General features: G+C 37.4%; 1 protein-coding gene across 1 annotated transcript in view; it reads left to right on the top strand.

Moving 5' to 3' along the window:
• Positions 1–19,644, top strand: part of RP1 (RP1 axonemal microtubule associated) — a 179,329-nt gene that overhangs the window by 73,812 nt on the left and 85,873 nt on the right. Inside the window, exons 24-26 of the mRNA XM_026097880.2 lie at positions 7,263–7,485; positions 15,070–15,224; positions 15,893–15,971. Of these exons, the coding sequence (XP_025953665.2) occupies positions 7,263–7,485; positions 15,070–15,224; positions 15,893–15,971 (457 nt within the window). The remainder of the gene's footprint in view (positions 1–7,262; positions 7,486–15,069; positions 15,225–15,892; positions 15,972–19,644) is intronic.

The following is a 19,644-nucleotide window of genomic DNA, read 5'->3' as shown; positions in this document are numbered from 1 at the left end:
CATTGCAACAGAAGATGATAAAGGTTATGATGGCCTTTACTTGTTATGGACATGTTATGGACAGCTCCTTGACAGCCCTTTAAAAGTTCTGTCTTTGGAGAAAATGATTTTCACTGTGCACTATAGGGCATTTCTTACTGCCAGGCATGTTGAATCTGGTTCTCACCCCATATATTATATGTGATAATTATGTCAATGGCATTGAGTACCACAGAATCACAAAATAGTTAAGGTTGGAAGGGATGTCTGGAGATTGTCTAGCCCAACTCCCCTGCTCAAAGCTGAATCCACTAGAGCAGGTTGCTCAGGACATTGTCCAATTGAGTTTTGAATATGTCCAAAGATATTCTCCAGCCTCTCTGTGAAACCTGTTCCAGTGTTTGACAATCTTCACCAAAAAGAATTTTTTCCTTATGTTTAAGTGGAATTTCTTGTATTGCAATTTGTGCCCATTGCCTCTTGTCCATTCACTGGATACCACTGAGAAGCATCTGGCCCCGTCTTCTTTACCCCCCCTCCCCCTCCATCAGGTATTTATACACACTGATAAGATCCCCGTGAAGCTTCTCTTCTCCAGGCTAAACAGTCCCAGATCTCTTAGCATCTCCTCATATGACAGATGCTCCAGTCCCTTAATGATCTTCATGGCCCTGTGCTGGCCTCGCTCCAATATTTCCACGTCTCTCTTGTACTGGGGAGCCCAGAACTGGACACAGAACTCCAGAACTCACTGGTTTTGAGTAGAGGGGAATAATCACCTCCTTTGACCTGATGGCTACCCTCTTCCTAAAGCAGCCAAGGATATTGTTGGTCTTCTCTACATCAGGAAGATATAAACAAAAATCCTTGAGTCCTTAGGAAGGCAGTGCAGAAAGCTGAGTTTGGGTGTGCTCTTACTAATCTGCATTGTTGAGGAAAGACACAGTAGCAATGTCTGTTGGAATTTTTTTTCAGTGCTGATTTATCACTCATGTCTGAGTGACAAATATTGTTGTAAGCCCACCAGAATGACAGGCATATATTGCAGAGGCCCGTTTGTGGCCTGCCAGGTTATTACAGAATCACCTAGTCAAATGGGGAGTAGATCAGCGATCTGGTCTTACTCCTAGGTTATGGACTCAGATGATCACCCTATATGTACCTTCTCTGAAACGAATATTCATGTGTCTGCAGACCCTTCAAAGTGTTATCATGTGCCCAGTAGCATAATCTTTCTTATAATGCATCAGTTCTTAATGTATAAGGTGCTCGTGTCCAACCACAGCATCATTCTGTTAGTATGATGTGCATATATGTGGTGAAGGTTAAGTTGAGCTTAAGTTTTCTTACATGGCTTGACCTTTGCTGAGCTTTCTTAAAGCCTAAGCTAGGCTGTATTCCAGTTAAGATCTTCTGGGGGACAGTTTTTAAATCCTTGCCTAAGTATGGTGAAAAGCTTCAATGCAGCAGGATACTCCTGGTCTAACTTGGAGAACTGCAGGTCACTCAGAAAAATGTCAGATATTTAAGCAGCTACATTCTCCTAACATGGAAATTTTGTGCTTATTTTTAAGAACTGACACACTAACAGCATAAATCATTAGATACTTTGTGTTGACATAACTAACCACACTGTGAAAGAAGAAGTTCTTCCAGAACTTTAGCATTATTCTTATTTTTTCCCCCCATTTATGGAAAAAACAAGCTGTCTGTTGGTACTCTTAGTTTAGCAGATAACAGCAATGTGACATTTCCTTTTTCTAAGTAACCTGGTAACTGATAGTTTGCATCCATTTTAATGAATATTAGGACATTGTTAGCTTATATAGGAAGGTCAAGGGAGTGAGTAGGGTTATTGAGCTACCTATGGGATGAAAGGAGGACTGGAAAATAAAGTGTTTAAGAGTCACTGTGCAATGAGCAGTATTTGTGTATCCAGATTGTTTTTATGACCAAAAAGAGTATGAATGTGGAAAAAAAAATGCTGATTTTTGTGTCAACTTTACTTCTATTCCTTATATGTCCATATCCCTCTATTTCATGAGACTGTTAAGTTTCAGTGAGAGCACCTGCAACATATTCTTAGTCTTGAGTTAATGTGTAACTATGCCAAGTTCACTGGCCACAATTCAAGAATTGGCTGAGTTCAGACATCTGGAAAATACAAGCATCATGGGTGGACCCTGGGTACTTTACTGGTATATTAGGTATGATATTTTTGTTAACACTTACCAGCTGCATGCTAACAATGTAGAAATATCTTCTGCTTCCAAAGATTTCTCCATTCTCTGCAGATGTCACAGATGTTAAACTAATGCAGTCCATGATTTCTGTTACTTTTGGGAATCTGGCTGCAGCACATGACTTCTCTGAAATTCTGTTGATGAGATGGCCTTACATAAAATTCATAACTCTCTGTCAAGCGTAGCCTCTGGCACTTGCATTAGATGCTGGGATTTCAATATAGCTGCTCCTGAAGAGTAGTTTTCAGTGTAGTTACTCCTGCTGTATGCCAGTGATTTTCATACTAGCCTGAATTTATTTCAAAGAACTTGCAGGGTACTTTCCATACAACAGGAATACAATGACTCATCTTCCTTCCTCCACTATATAAAAGAGAAGTGGAGTCATTACATATATTCTCTATCTGTCCTTTTACTGAGGTATCTTTCCACTGAACAGTCTTTTGTTAAACTAAAGAACTCTTACTTCACTTTTCACTTAAACATCTCAAGTACATGAAAATATGTCATATTGACTTCACTGAAAATATCATATGCATGCTAGGGACTGAAAAAAGTATTTGCATAGCTTATTTATGAACAGAATTAAAATTTAGTCTTTGCATCCTATTCAAGATGAATTTCTTGCTAATAAACCTGGATTTCAATTTGTACTTAGGGGCACATTGTAAAATGTAAGCTTTATTAAACTTCAATTTCAAAAAGTATGGCCAACTAGTCTAATGCACAGGTTACTGAAAATGCTCCTATTGCCTTCAGTACGAGGAGAGTGAATCCTGTGCTTGTGCAACTGACAAATAATAGTGATGTGAAGTGTATGGTTGTACTGATTAGCAGGCTAAATTTGATTAACTGCTTGGAAATATTGATAATACCCTTTTGAAAGAGTGGCCACTCTTTGTATAATCTGTATTGATACTAATACTATAAAATACTATGAGTGTTGATACTGATGGATGTGCTGATACATATTTATTGCCTGTGGTGGTGAAGAAAAATGATTAAAAAAATAAATTCCTACTGTCATTGTATCACAATGATATTATTAAGGTTAATAAGTGTTGACAGTCTGTCTCACATTAGTAGGGTCTGTATAAGGTCAAACTGCTCATCCTCTTGAGAACTTATCACAGAATATGGGACAACTCAAACCAAAAAGCTAACACACAAGACAGGGTTTCACAGTCAACTGACAGATGAACGCTAAATAATGATTTAAGTGTTGTGTAAAACTTTATGCTGGGAAGAGCAGGAAGTTAGTGCTTGTCAGAATATCCTCTAATAGGCAATCTCTAAGAAGATCAGCATATCTGACTGGTTTGTGATTTCTAGATTCCTTTACCTAAGTGAGATATCTGTGTTTTCATACCCTTGTTTGTTAACTCTGCAGGAGTTTAGGTCTTGTTTATGATCTACGCATGGCTAGTATGAGCCACATTGGAATCACAAATTTGTACTCCAAAATTGTTATCATTTAAATTTTATGATGAGTATGAATTTACAGCCAGATTCAAACTCTACTATATTCAAGCCAAAGAAGTTACAGGGGGAAAGGGAGTTTTAAAACTAATTTTTAATATTCTTTATAAGCTGACCTTTGAACCTTAACAATACTTTGATCATGTGCTTTAGATGAGGAATCTTGCTGTCTGATGATTTTGCCAGTTCTTTTTTGTGGAGATCAGCAAAGATTGGCCTCAAGCTGCTACTTTTGCTGCCACACTTCAGTTCAGTGCTCATCAGAATAAGTATGCCTTGAGAAGCAGGATTGATTAGTCTAAAGGACTGTTGTGCTAACTCAGATGTACTCTTGCTAGGACTCAAGCAAGTTTGTTTAGGGCCATGCAGACATATCCTAAAATACATCAGTATTCCTTCTTTGTGCTTTCTTGTTATTTAGGAAGTTTGATTACATCTCTGTAATCAAACATCTAATTACAGTGTAGAGGAGGAGTGTCTTTCTTGGCCCTGTTCTTCAGTAGATTTACAACATATTCACTGAGCAAGTTATTACTGTTCTTCACTTATTGTGCCTGCATAACCTCCACTAGTGTCAACAGAAATTGCATGGCCGTATCAAAGAGAGACTAGACAGCTGTAAGTGACATCACATTATCCTTGAGCAAAAACACTAGCATTGCTGTTAGCTGGGAGAATTACAATCCATTATTTTCAGCCTGTCAATCAAGTTATGGGGAAACACCACGTAACTTGAAACAAACAGAATATTTTAGGAAAAAAACAATATTTTTTACTTTTGTCTTCTATCTGAGAATCTCAAAATTTATGAAGAAAGCTTTGCAGTGTCCCTGTGAGAGATGGGTAAGTGTCGTCCTTATTGTAAAATCAAGAAAGTGAAGCACAGAGGGCTTGTATGATGTTTCTCAGGTTGCCTGAAACAGAGCTAGTAGCCTAATTTCCAGACTGGTGCTTTAGTCATGGGACCCTTCCTTTCTTCTCTGCATTGCCATTTATCACAGTTCTGTCAGAAAGGCTAGTTCCACATAAAACTGAATATTACTTCTGCAGTCCTGGTGCCATAATAGGAAACAGCTACACTAAGTTTTTTCTAAGCAGTTTGTTTACTAGGGCAATAAAGTCAACTTTGCTCTGCAACATTTTGCAGAAAATTCTGGGTGCAAAAGTAGGTTTATAAATGCCAGTTTGTGTTCGGTTAATGCAGAAGTTCAAGATGATGTAGTCAATACTGGAAATGAAGGAGCAACCTCAAGATGTAGTGCTTATCCTGGCAAAAGAATATTGTTAGCCCTACTGTGTTGTGAGAAAATTTTCATTTACATTTCACTGCAAGAGCAAAATTTGACATACATTTGACAGGATTCCAATCGGCAAAAAGTAACATGTTAGTAAGTCAATACCACTGAGAGACAGCAAGATAAATTGTTTTAACTCCCAAACCTACAACAGGAGCTGAAACTAATTCTGCAATGGTCTTATATGTCTCCCAGAACATCACATACAACTGATTTGCTCTCTGCCATTGACATCCTTGCCATAATTTCTACCAAAGGGTAAACATGATTTTTTTGGCATGAGAAAGTCCTTAAACAATTTGTCAGAAACCATTATTAAGCATGTTTTTAGTTCAGCAGTGTTCTGCATTTTTAATGTTTTTTATAGGACTTTTGTCTCACAAATACACCATTGACTTTAACTGCTCTATCTCCTGCATAAGTTATGATTCCAAAATCTCATAATTTGTGAATATAGTACAAAAGAATGCCTTATACTCTTCCTCCCTTCAGTCAATAGCAAACAAGTACATGTGGCTTGACACTTTGGACAAATTCAGACTTATCACGTGGGCATAACTTTAATTTGGTCATATTGTTCTCTCTGTTAGAGTATGAATGTTAGGGAGGGATAGAAGATGTGGAAAAGACACAAACACAAGAATGTTTTGAGATGCTAACCAGGACCTCAGAGAATCTAACTGAACTGTTTGCAACTAGAAGTGTCTTCTGGAGAAACTTAACAGCCTGGACAGGGCATCTGTTTTGTACTGATTTTTCTCGAAACTCTGTTTAATCAGGTTTGACTGATTGCTATGTTCCTTATCCAGCAAAAGGAAGTCCCTGCATCGTGATGAATGGGTTTCATCATTTTCTTCTCCTATTTCAAATTGTTTCTTTTTTCAGTCCCTGATACTGATCAAGGCAGTTATCCTGCCTCTGTTTATTTTTGTGAGCTCTCCTTTCCATTGTGCCAGTGTTCTACCAAACATCAGCTACAAAGTTGAAACTCTTTGGTGATTGACTTGGAAATATATCTGCCATCTTAGATTTCCTTCTAAACAAGCACTTTAGCATGTGCTACATAAAATTAATATCATTAAGAAGTTATGGCTTCACTTTTCAGTGTATAATCAGATGCAGCTGTTGTCCTCGTACATAAGAAACAATAGAGTTATACTAGCCTGTGTCATTGCCTAGGAAAACATTTGGACAAAAGAGTAAAAAGAATATGTCTGTAGTGTCTCTGACTTTCTCCAGCTCCACAGAACTGTCCTACAGAGAGAAAGAACATTAATTTGCAGTGCAAATTGCACTGGCAAATTTGCAGTGTGAATTTGCACTGTCAAAAAATGGTGAAGGGAAAACTCCCACTTTGGGTCAGATTTATTAATATTACTTTCCAGAACAGGCCCTGTAAACCTCCAAACACAAATTTTAGTTAATCATTTTTTGTGATTCTGACTATTATGGCAATGTTGCCAAGTTTTTTGATGCTAAACAGTAGCAAATTGGTATAATAGTAAAAGATGATCAACCATTTTTTGTTCTTTTCTTCGCTGTGATTTTTCCCCCATACCATAAGCCATCAAACACATTACTGAAAATGAGAGTGTAGAAAGTAGTTAACCCTGCTTTTATGTTTAGGTTCCTACCATCAGCATTGCTCAGGAAACTTTTGCAGCCCAAAATGAAGTGGCTCTTATTTCAGGGCTGCAGTATTCAATGTGACAGAGTCATGTTTTATTGTTTAAATCTGTTGCAGTGTGGCATCAGCACTTACAGAAACAGTTAACCCTGACACTAATGCACATAAAAATAGAAGACAAAGAGAAAAGTGGGCCACAGCAGACTGATAAGTGGTGGGAATAGTTAATGGAGCACTGCTGATGGTAACTGTATAGGCTACAAAGTCTATTATTTCATGCAGCACTGACTGAAAGAACTTCTGTTTGTTAAAGTATTTGCACAGAAATACTGGTTTATGTTATTGCTCTACAAACTGGATTCTGTCAAGAGATCTAAAACCAGCCTGAATTGTTTGAGCCCTTTAACCATGTTGGATGATACGATACTGAAGTCAATTAAATTACTCCTGCAGACTATTCCATATGCGTTAGCACTATTGCACTGGGATTTGTTGTATATTGAGGCTTCATTTTCCTAAGAGCAGAAATCTTGATTACATGTTAGTTGCACGCTTAGCTTGCACGCACAGCATAAGGAAATTGCTGAAAAGTAACATTATAATTTATTATTAAAACCTGTATTTTTTCTTTCATTACAGATTAATCTCAGGGATCTTGGGCAGCTATATAAAATTCGCATTGGCCATGACAACACTGGAGATGATCCTGGTTGGTACCTGGAGGAAGTCAGACTTCAAAGAGCAGTCCCTCTTTCTGATCAGATGTGTCTCCCTATAGAGTGCTGGCTTGCAGAAGACAAGGATGATGGGGACACGTGGAGAGAAGTGGCAATTAGAAACCCCACAAAGGAGCTTTTGTCATGTACGTGCTGAGTATTTTAGATCACATATTCAGTAGCCATATCTTGTGAGTATATGACAGCTTTTCATGCTTCTTCCAGGGCAGAACTGCCCAAAAGCTGGTGTAACCATGAAACAATCCCTTCCATTACAAGATGCTTTCTTGTTCCACAGAAGTGGGAAGCGGTCATTTTACCCCACTCCCTTCCTCCCCACAACCGCAATAACAGCTGTGGCCAAGCTATCCTACCCCTCTAAAATTCTTGGACTCTGAAAATGTCCCTAAATCATTGACAAATACTGTTTATTAGAGCAAGTAGCCTGCACATATTAAGCAGGAAGCTGGGATATCAAGGTATGTAATGTCAAGTGACAACCAGTTCCTTATAACAAGCTTTATATCATCCTTTCTTGTGCTGTGTAGACCATAGTTTAGGGAAAATTCATGATATGAATCATTGTACACATTTTCCAAATCAGACTCGAGTCACAGCTATAAACATGGAAATGGCTAACTTCAGGGTGGCACTTTTGAGACCTCAAAGTTTATGCACAGCTTTGATGACAGTCTGTTCTCTTCAAGTGAGTTAATACATAGGCCACCATATAAAGTAATTATTTGAAAAGTCCTGGGCCTCTACAAAGGAACCGGGAGACCACATAATCATTTAGCACAACATTTTTTTTTAAAGAATTCTCTTGACATTAACAGGATAGCAATAACGCAGCTGGTAGACAATACTGTCTGGTAGTGGCAGATCTGATCTGTGCTATCATTCAAGCAAACTGTATTCAAAAGGACATGGTGAATGTTGCAAGGAACCAGTGGTTCAACATACAAAAGGGTCATTGTACACTTAGTAACAATCAAATCATTTCAGAAGAAAAGAGCAAGCAAATGAAAAACTTCAATTCAAGAGAATATAATTTTCTCAAAGAGACATCAATATTGGTGATGAGATGGTTTTCTATGGGTTTCAAGGCCAGAAGGGACAACTGATTTTCCTTCATTACAAACACCATAAAATACTAAGAAACATGTATGTGCCACTCCACTTTTTCCCTCTGCATTTTTTTTCTTATTCCATAGAACATTTAGTGACTTTAATAAGAGATTTCAAAAACTGGGACTGAACAGGGTGAAACAGGCCCTATGATTAACATATGCCACAGTACCACCATTGGGTTCCTATAGTGGCATAAATATCACATATTGATGCAACAGAAAAGTAATGCAGAAGGCAATTAAGTTGTCTCAGTGTCAGCATGAAGAACTCAAATCAGCATTGTTTAGTCTGAAATACCATTCATAGAAAAGTACTAATATTCTGGTAGGTACACTCCATTCGCTTGGTTGCAGGTAATGAAGCAAGGTGAAATGCAGTGAAAAATCAAGTCAATGCTATCAAAGACTGGGAATATTTTAAAAACAGCACATTTATTTAGGCTGTTTAATGGTACAACTACACTATCTTTTATTGCTTTGGAAGGAGCATTATCTTTATTAAAGTATACTTCTCAAGGTTTTAAGAAAAGATGCATTAAAAAGGATTTGGAAAGTTCCTGAAATTGTAAGCTTATTGCTACAAATTAAATATTGATTTTAGGCTAATTTAAATCAAAAATCAATATAAACTCAGCAAGACCGCCCAAGGATTTCCTATTTAGTGTCTCACAAACAAGCAAATGAAACACTATCCATTTGCATTTCCCTTGTAAAGGGTAATTGCTTACAAGTACTGGACAAACCACATCAAGTCATTTTCTCCAGCAGAACAAATGATGTACTACGTATTACTTAATGACGATCAGAAATGACTTAGTAATTTGTCTGCTGTACTTTCAATTCAATCTGGTATCTTCTAGAGGCATTAAATTTACTTAATTAGAAAAATGATTTGCTGAAGACTTTAAACGAAATGAACAAATATAAGCTAAACTCAGGATGTCATGTTTTTTCTTATTGCTATTCTTTGACACTTTATTACTCAACTTCTCCCTCCGAAGAAAGGGTCACTTTTCCCTTATCCTGTTTTTCCCTTTCTCCAGCCAAAACCCTACTATATTCCCAAGAGATATCTGAAACCTTGTAGGCAATTTTTGATTCCTTACTTTCTTTCTCTTTTCTGGCTTCATTCTCTTCCTCAAATCCTAAGTGATTTCCAGATTTTTGTCAGCTTTTCTTTAACTTCCTCTCTGAAATTCCTTCTTTTTCATCCAAATTTATCCCCTTGGCAATCTTCCTTAGTTTTTCTGACTGTTTGTTCGTCACTTCAAAAAGCTGACACTAACATGGTATCTTACTCAAAGTGATGCTTCTTCATTTATCATTTCTCTAGGTTTTGTGTTCTCTGACCAATTTGTGTGTTTTCATTACCAGCCTGATGGGAGTGGATTCATGCAGTGAAACGGTGCTATGAATCCAAAGTGCTAAGGATCCAACGTCCACATTATGTGCATTTCAGGAGAAGTTTCTTTGGATTTTTTTTCCATGGACTGACTGCCAGTTTGTAGCTGGATGATAATAAGTGTTTTCCTGGAATGCATCTTGTGGTTTAGTCTCATCCAAAAAGAATCTATTTTTTCCTCCAAAGCCACTCCATGTTGCAAGGTCTGAAAGAAATAAGGAGGGCGAATCAGGAGATTCAGTTTCTTGATTCAAACTAATGTATTGTAGGCACACCAGTGTCAGTAGGCTCACGCAGCTGTAATTCAGAGGAAGCTTATCTAACATACTTTGAGTAATAAGTGATAGTTATATTTCTCTTGAATTCACCTGCTCTTAACTAGAATTCTAAAATAATGACTGTTTTTCCTTTAGTAGACTTTGAAAAGAACTAACAACGGGACAATAATTTATACTAAGTCAGCAAAAAAAAAAGACAAATATTTATGCTGTGAAAACTTTCATTTTCTTATTCTCCATGATAAATTCTTCTTTAATCCTATTCTTCTTCTTCTAAAACCTATCAAAATATTAACTTAGTCTTCAGTCTAAAGCAGCCTGCAATGCTTGCTCACTGTTTATATTTTCCAAAGGAAAATGCCATCGGTCATTGAAGTCTGTACGTTCCTCCTTCAGAAGGAAATGAGAGTTCATCTGCTGTGCTTGCAGATTGGGGCCAAAATAACTCTTGCCATTGGCCAGTGGTCAGGAATATATCAAACCCTCTGTTTTGGAAACCCTGATTCAGGTGACCATAAAAATGAAACTGAAAAAAAAGAAAGGATTCTTTACTTGCATGATGTTAGGCCATTAGGATGCCCTTAGGTGGTTACATTTTCTTTATAACCAACAAGCAAAACTTCTTTTCTCTCTCCCCTTTTGTCCAGATAGCTCATGTTCTCATGCTATCAATAGATACTAGAAGCTGGAAATGGGGCTCAAAAATAGCACCAAATATTCTAAGTCATGAGACTTAGATACAATCTCAAGAGTTAGCAGTAGTACATTTCTGTGGACTGAGCAAGTAGAGATTTGGTGCTTGTACGACTGATTCTATTCAATGACTCCTAGAATAATTTTGATATTAGGTACTTATGCCATTTTTTTAACATAGTTATTATACTACTTTAATGGCTGTCTTTCACAAGGCCTTTTAGAACCCCCCCACCTCTGCCCGAAAACATTTTACCTCCCTTGTTTCAACTGTTTGATCCATGCACTCAAGTCCTAGAGTTTTCTGTTTGATTATAGAGCTTATCTAAAGTTACCCTTTTAGCAACTTGAAGATTTCAATCATTTATTTTCCAAAAGATCATTTTCTTTTCTAGTGAGTGCTAGCTGAGTTTTTTTCCAGCCATTCTCTATTAATTAATCCTCTTATATCCTTTATCACAGTTATTGCCTTTTTCGAGACCTTTCTTCAATTACTTTGATGAGCCTGACATTAGATAGAGCTGCCTAGACGTAGTCTAACAGGTCCCTCTCAGAATGCTGAAATAGTATTTCCTGACTTCTATTCAGCATTTGGTTTTAGGATATATTTTCCAACATTTTCTTTCCCTTTTTTTGACTATGGACTTCTCTGCTTTGTCATCCCAGTTGTCAGCTGGTGTACTGTCACTAAATCAGTAGAGTATAGTAGAATGAAATTACTACTACAGAATGGAGGATTAGACCATCAGGATCTAATTCTCAAAGTTTTATGGTTGCTCTTTCTTACTACAGTGAAACATTGCCATTTCAAATTGGCAGCAGCATGGGCTTTAAAGCAGGTCAGCTTCTCAAAGGAAGCAAAACAAGAGATACAGAGATTGAACATATTTTCTAGTGTCTTTTTATTTTACTGTATACACATAAAAACTTTTTTCATGAACAAAAAGCAGCAAAGCTGCAAGCAGGCAAATTTCGTTTATGACGAGTCTTGCTACGTCAGCAGCGCATGCAGCTGGTAGCTTCATTCTCCAGGCTTGGCTGCATCTGTCTCTTGTGCTTATCAAACTATTGGTGTTCCTTGTCTTGTCTGTTAGAGAGTGGCATGCCCCTTCCTGTTCTTATAATTTAAGCAAGCCATAGCTTGGGAGCCACTAATGCTAGCATCTTTTGTAGCTGTTCAGCAACCTAAAGAAACTGCTTGACAAAGTTTGACAAAATTGGATACACTCAAGTTAGTCTGTGCATAGGTTTCCATTTGTAGAGAAAAGGTATAAACATTAATGAATGTTTATATGAATGTCCAAGCATTTCTCTGTAGTGGCGTGTTCTAAATATGCATATACAGGATGGTTTGGAGAATACTTCCCTTGCTTAACTTTTTTTGTACATTTCCTATAAAATGCATTGTGACATATATATAAGTTAAGCAAAATGAACATTCCACCTATTATCCCAGTATAACCATCTAATTCACAAAGTACTGTTAATGTGTACAAAAATTTGAAATACAAATTGGTCCTTTTGTGTAGGAGGTTCCTTTCTAAATAATACAGATTGTGTAGCCTAAATAAATGTAAGGTCTAATATTCTCCAGATGATGAGAGAGGTGTAGATGCATGTACACATTTTCTACTTCAGACTGAATTATTTAGGCTTGTAACAATAAAAGGATTTAGATCATTATCATCTCTTTGGTTACCACAGAGATGCACAGCATTACAAAAACAATTGTAATTTATTTATCTGTTAATATCTTTGTGTTGTGTTATATTTTTCTCTTACTCTGTTCTGGTGTGTCCTGCACATAATCCATTTGGTTTGGTCTCCCTCCAGAAATGAAATAACTTCTTGGTATTTCCTTCTTGTAATCATTTATTAAAGGGCTTCTTAGAAAAGCCTTAGCTAGGCTTTAAAATTGCACTTATGGTTAGTTAAATTTTGCAGTTTTGATCATGCAAGTTACTTGTGGATTTAAGTAATGCAGATGCCAATCTTCTGTACATAAACAGTCATAACATAAACAGTCTACACCCTTTCTTGGGCTCCCACAGAAGTTCTGCTTTTTCAGAACTGCGAGTAAGTAAGAGTAAAAGTGTGGAGCAGACTTAGTGTTTGATATGTCCCTGCTTTTATTAAGAAGTAGTGCTTCCTCCACAGGCAGTCCAGCCATTTTATTGAAATAGCTGGTAATAGCCGAATATAATCTTCAGATTTTCTTTTGGAAATGTGACTTCTAACCTTCACCAATCCCTGAAACATTTTCTTCCTTTTGTGATTAATGTGGCTCTGCTTCATTGCATGTGTTTCCTTTCTTAGTTTTCCGTCACCCATTATCCTTCCTCATTTGAACAGTTTCTTATTCATCTTGTATTCTCCTGTTGCTAATCTACACACAGTATGAGTATATGAAGAGTTATGATATGAAATGTCATTTGGATATATGGCATAATTATGATGATTATCAGGTCCATTTCTCTTTGTCACTTGCCATTCATATCTACTGTGTGTTTTAACAAGTTTTTCTGTTAGAAACATTGAAACTAGTTTTTCTAAGGCTTTGAAAATTTTTGGCAGATGTGCATATGTGTTATTGAGATTAATTACATTTCACAGCTTAAGTGGTGGTGTCCTAATTCATGGATGTGAGAGCTTCATTGAATGCTTGGAGTTATAGTAAATACTAATGCTGGTCAGGAAGTGCCGTTCCTCTTTAAAGTCACATTTGTACTAGTGATAAAGAGTTGGCGAACCTGTCCTTGCCAATTTAGAACAATTTTATATGAATTGAAAAGGTATTCTAATTTGGTAAAGCATACAGTCTATCCATCAACATTTCCTTCCTACCTTCAAATACATGCAGTGTTTTTTTCTACCTTTAAAGTGTCCGTGGTATTATTTTACCACCTGTACAGCTTCTCCACTGAACACCAGGCACAGGACACCAAAAATTGCTATTTTTTAGTGATAGATGACATGATGTTTGAGCTTTATAAGCTGCTTCAGGATTCTGTGAATAAAAACCTGTAATTTAACAGTAATAGCATTTTAATTAATATTTGTAGACTATTGTCTGGTATCAAACATTTTGCTATAATTTTTTGTTTTCAGCTTAGTTCCTTCTTCAAGGCTGTACTTAACTATGTTCCTTAGAGCTTCTGCTACCTTTCTTCACTCCAAAGAGCTATTAAAGATCTCCATTAGTGGAGCAGTAATCTTCTCTATCATCTGCTAGGTAGCAGAAGAAATGACCAGCTGTGATGAGAATAAAAACACTGCATGGAGAAATTGCCACTAAGGTCTAAACAGGAAAAATACTTTATAAAAGTCATAACAAGTAGAAAAAATGCAATGAAATACAATAGGATGTAATTAGTAGAAATAATCATTTAAAAAAGTAAGTTTTCATATCTGATTAATTACAATGATAATATTACTATGGTTCAAAATATATTAACACAATAACCCTGAACTGTATTCCAGAATACTTTGAAGATAAGTTTGTATTTTTGTGTCTGTAAGATTTTTGTCTAGGCTAGTAGGAGATGGATTTAAAAAGTCATAAATAAATTTTAATCGAGAGCTGTTATTAAAGGCATTCACATCTATTAGTGATAAAGGTTGAAGCCTTCAAAAACAAGTCAGATGTCCATCTAGTCATTTTATAGATGGGGGGGATCCATTCTTCTACTTGCCCACCATAGTATGTGATGTGGAAATCTAAAAATCCTATGTTTAATGATTACTACTCTCTTTTTAAGATAAAATGAAGACTAGTCACCCAGAAAATTCTGTTTTGCTCAAATATGGAGGTTTACAGTTCTTCGGAACCAGTGGAATATAACTGTTGTCTGAGGCCAGGACCAGGCACAATTAGATGGTCTCCAGATAACTTGCCAAGAAAGATTTTGCAAATTAGGTCCTGAAGCCATAAATACTCAATGGGGAGCGAGGGAAGAAAATGGAGCACTAGGGAGCACCTCCTTGATAGCCTGCTTTCCTGAGCAGATGGGCTGCTATACTCAGCATAAATGCAGCTTTTTAGGGTTAGCATATTCATATTTCTGTGCAGAGAATTATAAGATTTGAACCTGGAGGTGACAAATGCATGGATAGTGTTGCTATTTCCAACACTGAAAGGCAGTACAGTCTCCTGGCCAAATTTTGATGAAAAAGCTTTTGAATCATGTAAAAGCAATAAGGATAATCTCAAGGTTTTTCTTTTTCTAGTGTTGGTGTATGAGATCCACGTATACACAGGCTCTAAACTTGGTGCTGAAACAGATTCTAATGTTTACATCAATCTTATTGGAACGAGAGGAGATGCTGGCAAGAGGAAGCTCCATAGGTCTAAGAATAATAATGTAAAGTTTCAACATGGACAGGTGAAGTAAAAGCAGTGCTGCTTCTGGTCAGAGAAAGTGAATTATGGCTAGCAAATTGTTTCTTCAACAAACATAAATATCTTTTTGCTTACAAATTTCTTCAAGCAGTTTTCCATTTTGTCACATATTTTTTGTATTCAGAATTACACAATTCATCTTGTGAATAATTTTTTTCGGTTGATTTTGAATGAATCATTTACTGAGGCCATTGGATATTAGAATTTGAGTACTGTTGATTATTTACATTAGACATATAGTCAAGATGGTAATGAAAGCATTTTTGCTCTCTTGAACAGACTACTGTGAATCTTAGAATCAAGCTCTAAATCCTTAACCACAATTATGTTTTCCAGTCTGGGTAAGAGAGGCAAGGCAGACAGAGCTAGAAGATGCAATATAGAGATGGTCAAATCAATTCTTTGCAACTGAGCATTGTTTCATGCCAAAGGAATCCAGTGTTGTCTCTTTGGAGTAATTTTAAGGTGGTATTCATTTTGGAAGGCTTCAAAAGATCTTTAATGTTTGGCCAGGACCCATGTACAACACCAATATTCATTTAGCAAAAACAGAGAAAAAGAGTAGCTGTACTATTTTGTTATACTTAGTGTAGCTCTAGTTAAAATAGCTATGTTCCAGACCTTTATCATTTTCCTTGTATGGTTCTACAGATGGATATTTTCTGCATAAAGGCTGTCTCACTGGGAGACTTGGAGAAAGTTCTGATTAGCCATGATGGAACTGGTCCAGGTAGGATTTAAATTCCTAGCAACTAATCTGTTTTCAAGTCATTTTTAAACACAATACACTGTATTTATGTTGCATCCTTCATACAAAATGTGACAGAAGGTCTTGCGGTGATAAAAAGCCTTCCTGTGGACTAGTTACTGATGGAATACAGTGGGTAATGGTCAGCAAAGAGGACATGAATTTCATGTCAAATAATATCATTTCATTCTTTGTTTTCAAGTTTATTTATAATAGAGCACTATTTATTTAGCATACAGCAGTCTAAGGAAACTCATGAAGTAAAACTCATTTACCTCTGTAGTCCTGACAGAGGTAAAATGATCTTCCATTAGACAAAGAGTGAAGACAAAGATACAACAGAGTTAAAGATAATCAGTGCAGTTAAAGACATTTCAGTATTATGAAACAAAGTTTGAATAACTAAAGAGTAATATATTTGCTGCTTTGGGGAATGGGAGAAGACTTGGTTATTTCATTTGTGCTGCTCAAGTGGAGCTGCTCCAGTGAATGATGTTGCATTCAGATTGCAGGATCTTCATAAAAAAGAGAATTTTGTGATGAGAAGAATTTGTCACAGAAGCCCTTGGTCTGTGCATCTCTAGAACAAAGTAAATGAAGAGAAGATGACTTTTAAAAGCAGGGAAGATGTAAATGCTGCAAATATATTTGCAGATTAGTGGCTGTGAAGGGGTTAAATGAAGGGAAGGATTTCTAATGAAATTCATGGCCACAGTGGATTAGAAAAGCACTTTTACTCTACTCTGTTCTGAAATAGCCTCAAGCAATGCCAAATATCCTGACTGCCCATACTGTTTAAGGCTCTGAGCACACTTGTGAGTATGGCGGGAGTGGCCTCATTAGGATGGCCTTAGTATGGAGTGTAAACTTGAGTCTTGTAATTTGTAATTCTCTATAGTATGCTCCGTTTGGCAATATAGATGACCATATACCTGAGAGTTTCATATCCTAGTATGCCAAGACATATCCCAGAAGGCAGTATGGTAGAGCTTACCTTCACTCTAGTACTATTCTTTGCACAGTACATCATACCAAGCTCTCTTTCCCCTCCCTCGTGTCTCCTTTAACAAGCAGTATAGCTGTATCACACAGTCAGCAGAGCAAATCTGCCACCAGGCTCAGCTATCCTAAGTTCCTTTGACAGTGGATTCCAAAATCTGTATTTATGAAGGGTTGTCTAAGTAGGAAGACAGGTTGGATTCTATGTTTAACAAAATTTATGGCTGGGTAATTACGGTTGTTCATTTTGTTCAACACAGATCTTGCAGGCCTCTCGTGAACTGTCTCCAAAACTAGCCCTAAATAAGCCTGACCTGAAGTCGTCCCAGGGTTTACAAACTGGAAATAGCTGGTGAGCCAGGATGAAGACCAGCTAGAGACCCAGTCTTCTGGGGGGATCCAAGGGAGGAAAGTGCATTCCTTTAGAGATGGGGCTGTCCTTTGTTCTAATCATATCAGTTACCTGAATGATTGGGCAGAAGGTCTTTAGTCTTGGTTTGGGAACTATCCTGGAACAATAATGGGATGTGTGCCCTGGGACTTAAGTCTTGAAATGGAAATGCCATTTTGCTCTATATGCTGTTCAGGCAGGCCCTCACCGTGGGACAGAGATTGCTGCCTTCTAGGGACTTCCACACTTGGGTGCAGCTGGAGAGGCAGAGCACAAAGATAAATAGGATAGTTGTGTGGATCTGACAAAAACATTCCTCATGCTGTTTTGCTACAATGTACTGACAAATAATGGTATGACTCAAGCAATACCTCTTAAGAAATATTACAAGTTGTGAGTGGTGCAGACACAGTAAGGACAGGATATTTGAAAAAGGCTTTGAAGGATAACTGTAACCGTCACTAAGATGGTTACTGGAAGTGATCTAAGAGAGCAGGATGGATGTGGCTGTGGTTACTACTGTTAGGGAGAGGACAAATACAGTGGCTGCCAGCAATGAGGCTGCCACAGCTCTGTGTCCCCAGGACCAACCAGTAGTGAGGCTGTGCATGTATTCCCACTAGGCACATACACAAACACACACATAAAACATACACATATACATGTGTATGTGTATACATATATGTGTGTGTATAGATATATAGATATATATGTATGTATTTGTGCATGGTCAGCCACACAGATAAACACAGACAGAAACACTCAACACTCACACAAAAAAACCCAGTACCAACAGCCTCATCCTTTCTGGCTGATCAGAAGGTCCATTAGTGGGAAATATATACATATATATATATGGTATGGCGTGACAAGCATACCGACCAGCAATCCGCTCACAGCTGACCTGCCCATTTTATCTCCTTATTCTTCTATTTTCCCATGCTTGTTCTTCCCCAAACTACCTCGATCCCTCCTTTCCTCCACTTTTGGTTCCACCCCTAAACATCCCATAGCAAGTTCTGTACAATTCTAAGAGGCTTTTCCCCAACATCCCATAATAAGTCCAGCAGGCAGCCATGCCCCAGTCTGAAGGGTACTCTGGAGAGCTACTCCCGTTGATTCATAGTGATGGGTTTCTCATCTAGACCATGGGGCTGACCGCTCTCCTGTGACAGCCGTGGGAGGAGCTAGGGCAGAGAATTTATTCGGCTTTGCCCACCAGCCAGTGTTCCTCTGTGCTCCTCTGTGTGTGAGAAGATGAGACATAATTTAACAACTGTGATTATGTCTAAGGAGATTGCCTAAGCCAGCTAAGATGAACCCAGGCAACACTAGAGGTATTCTACATACAGACACCTTTTACTGCTTTATTGAAAACTAGATGCAGAAGTCAATGTAACAAAACATAGAACGTAAGGGGAAGACTGAGAGAATAGCAGGATTAGAAATAATTTGCTTGCACAGTCACATAGGTCTTTGAAGTTCAGTAATACATGCTTTTATTAATGAAAATTATAAACACTTTCCTTGTCAGCCCTACTTTTTTCTTCCTGTGCCTGGGAAGGGTAAGGCTTCTGAAAAAAACTAGGTTGGGACATGCTCCATGATTGCGCAGGTACGGTTCTGTCCTTGAGCCAAGCCTGGGCCAATGCCCTGTCCACTAATTTTTGGGGAATACTATCCCTCTGGTAAATCAAGTTCTTAAACATTATTTTATCCTGGCAATGTAGTAGGCCAGTTGCAGTCATACTCCAATAAGTGTTAATGTCATGCTAATGGATAGGTTTTTTACCTGAATCATAACCTAAGAATATGGTGTCTGTTTTGTCTTGTTTTTTAATATTTATATTGCTAATGTCTACAATTTATATAGCACCTAAATGTATGTTACCACTTGTGTAGCTTTACTCATAGAAAATGAGTTCTCTCTCACAATGTTGCAAGTAGAAGGTAAGTAAACTCAATGGGGAGTCTGTAAAATATTTAGGTGCTTTGTGGTTTACATGCTATATAGATTTAAATAGTTCCTGTTGCAAGGCCAAAAGAAAAATCTTCATGCTGTTTCCTTGGGCAAGAGGGCAAAAAGGGACTTCAATAAATTTCATACATCATATTTTAAAAAATAGGTTTTGTAAAGAATGTCCTTTCCTCTCTTTATAGAGGGCAAAGAGAGACAAAAACATGCCCTTGATACTTAGGCTTTAAAAATGCAAATTTGAAAAGCTTTGTGAAGAGGCTTATCACATGTCCAGAAGCACACCTGTT

Source organism: Dromaius novaehollandiae, chromosome 2, assembly GCF_036370855.1.
Source record: "Dromaius novaehollandiae isolate bDroNov1 chromosome 2, bDroNov1.hap1, whole genome shotgun sequence".
Taxonomy (NCBI): Eukaryota; Metazoa; Chordata; class Aves; order Casuariiformes; family Dromaiidae; genus Dromaius; species Dromaius novaehollandiae.
This window is presented reverse-complemented; position numbering and strand designations above follow the sequence as displayed.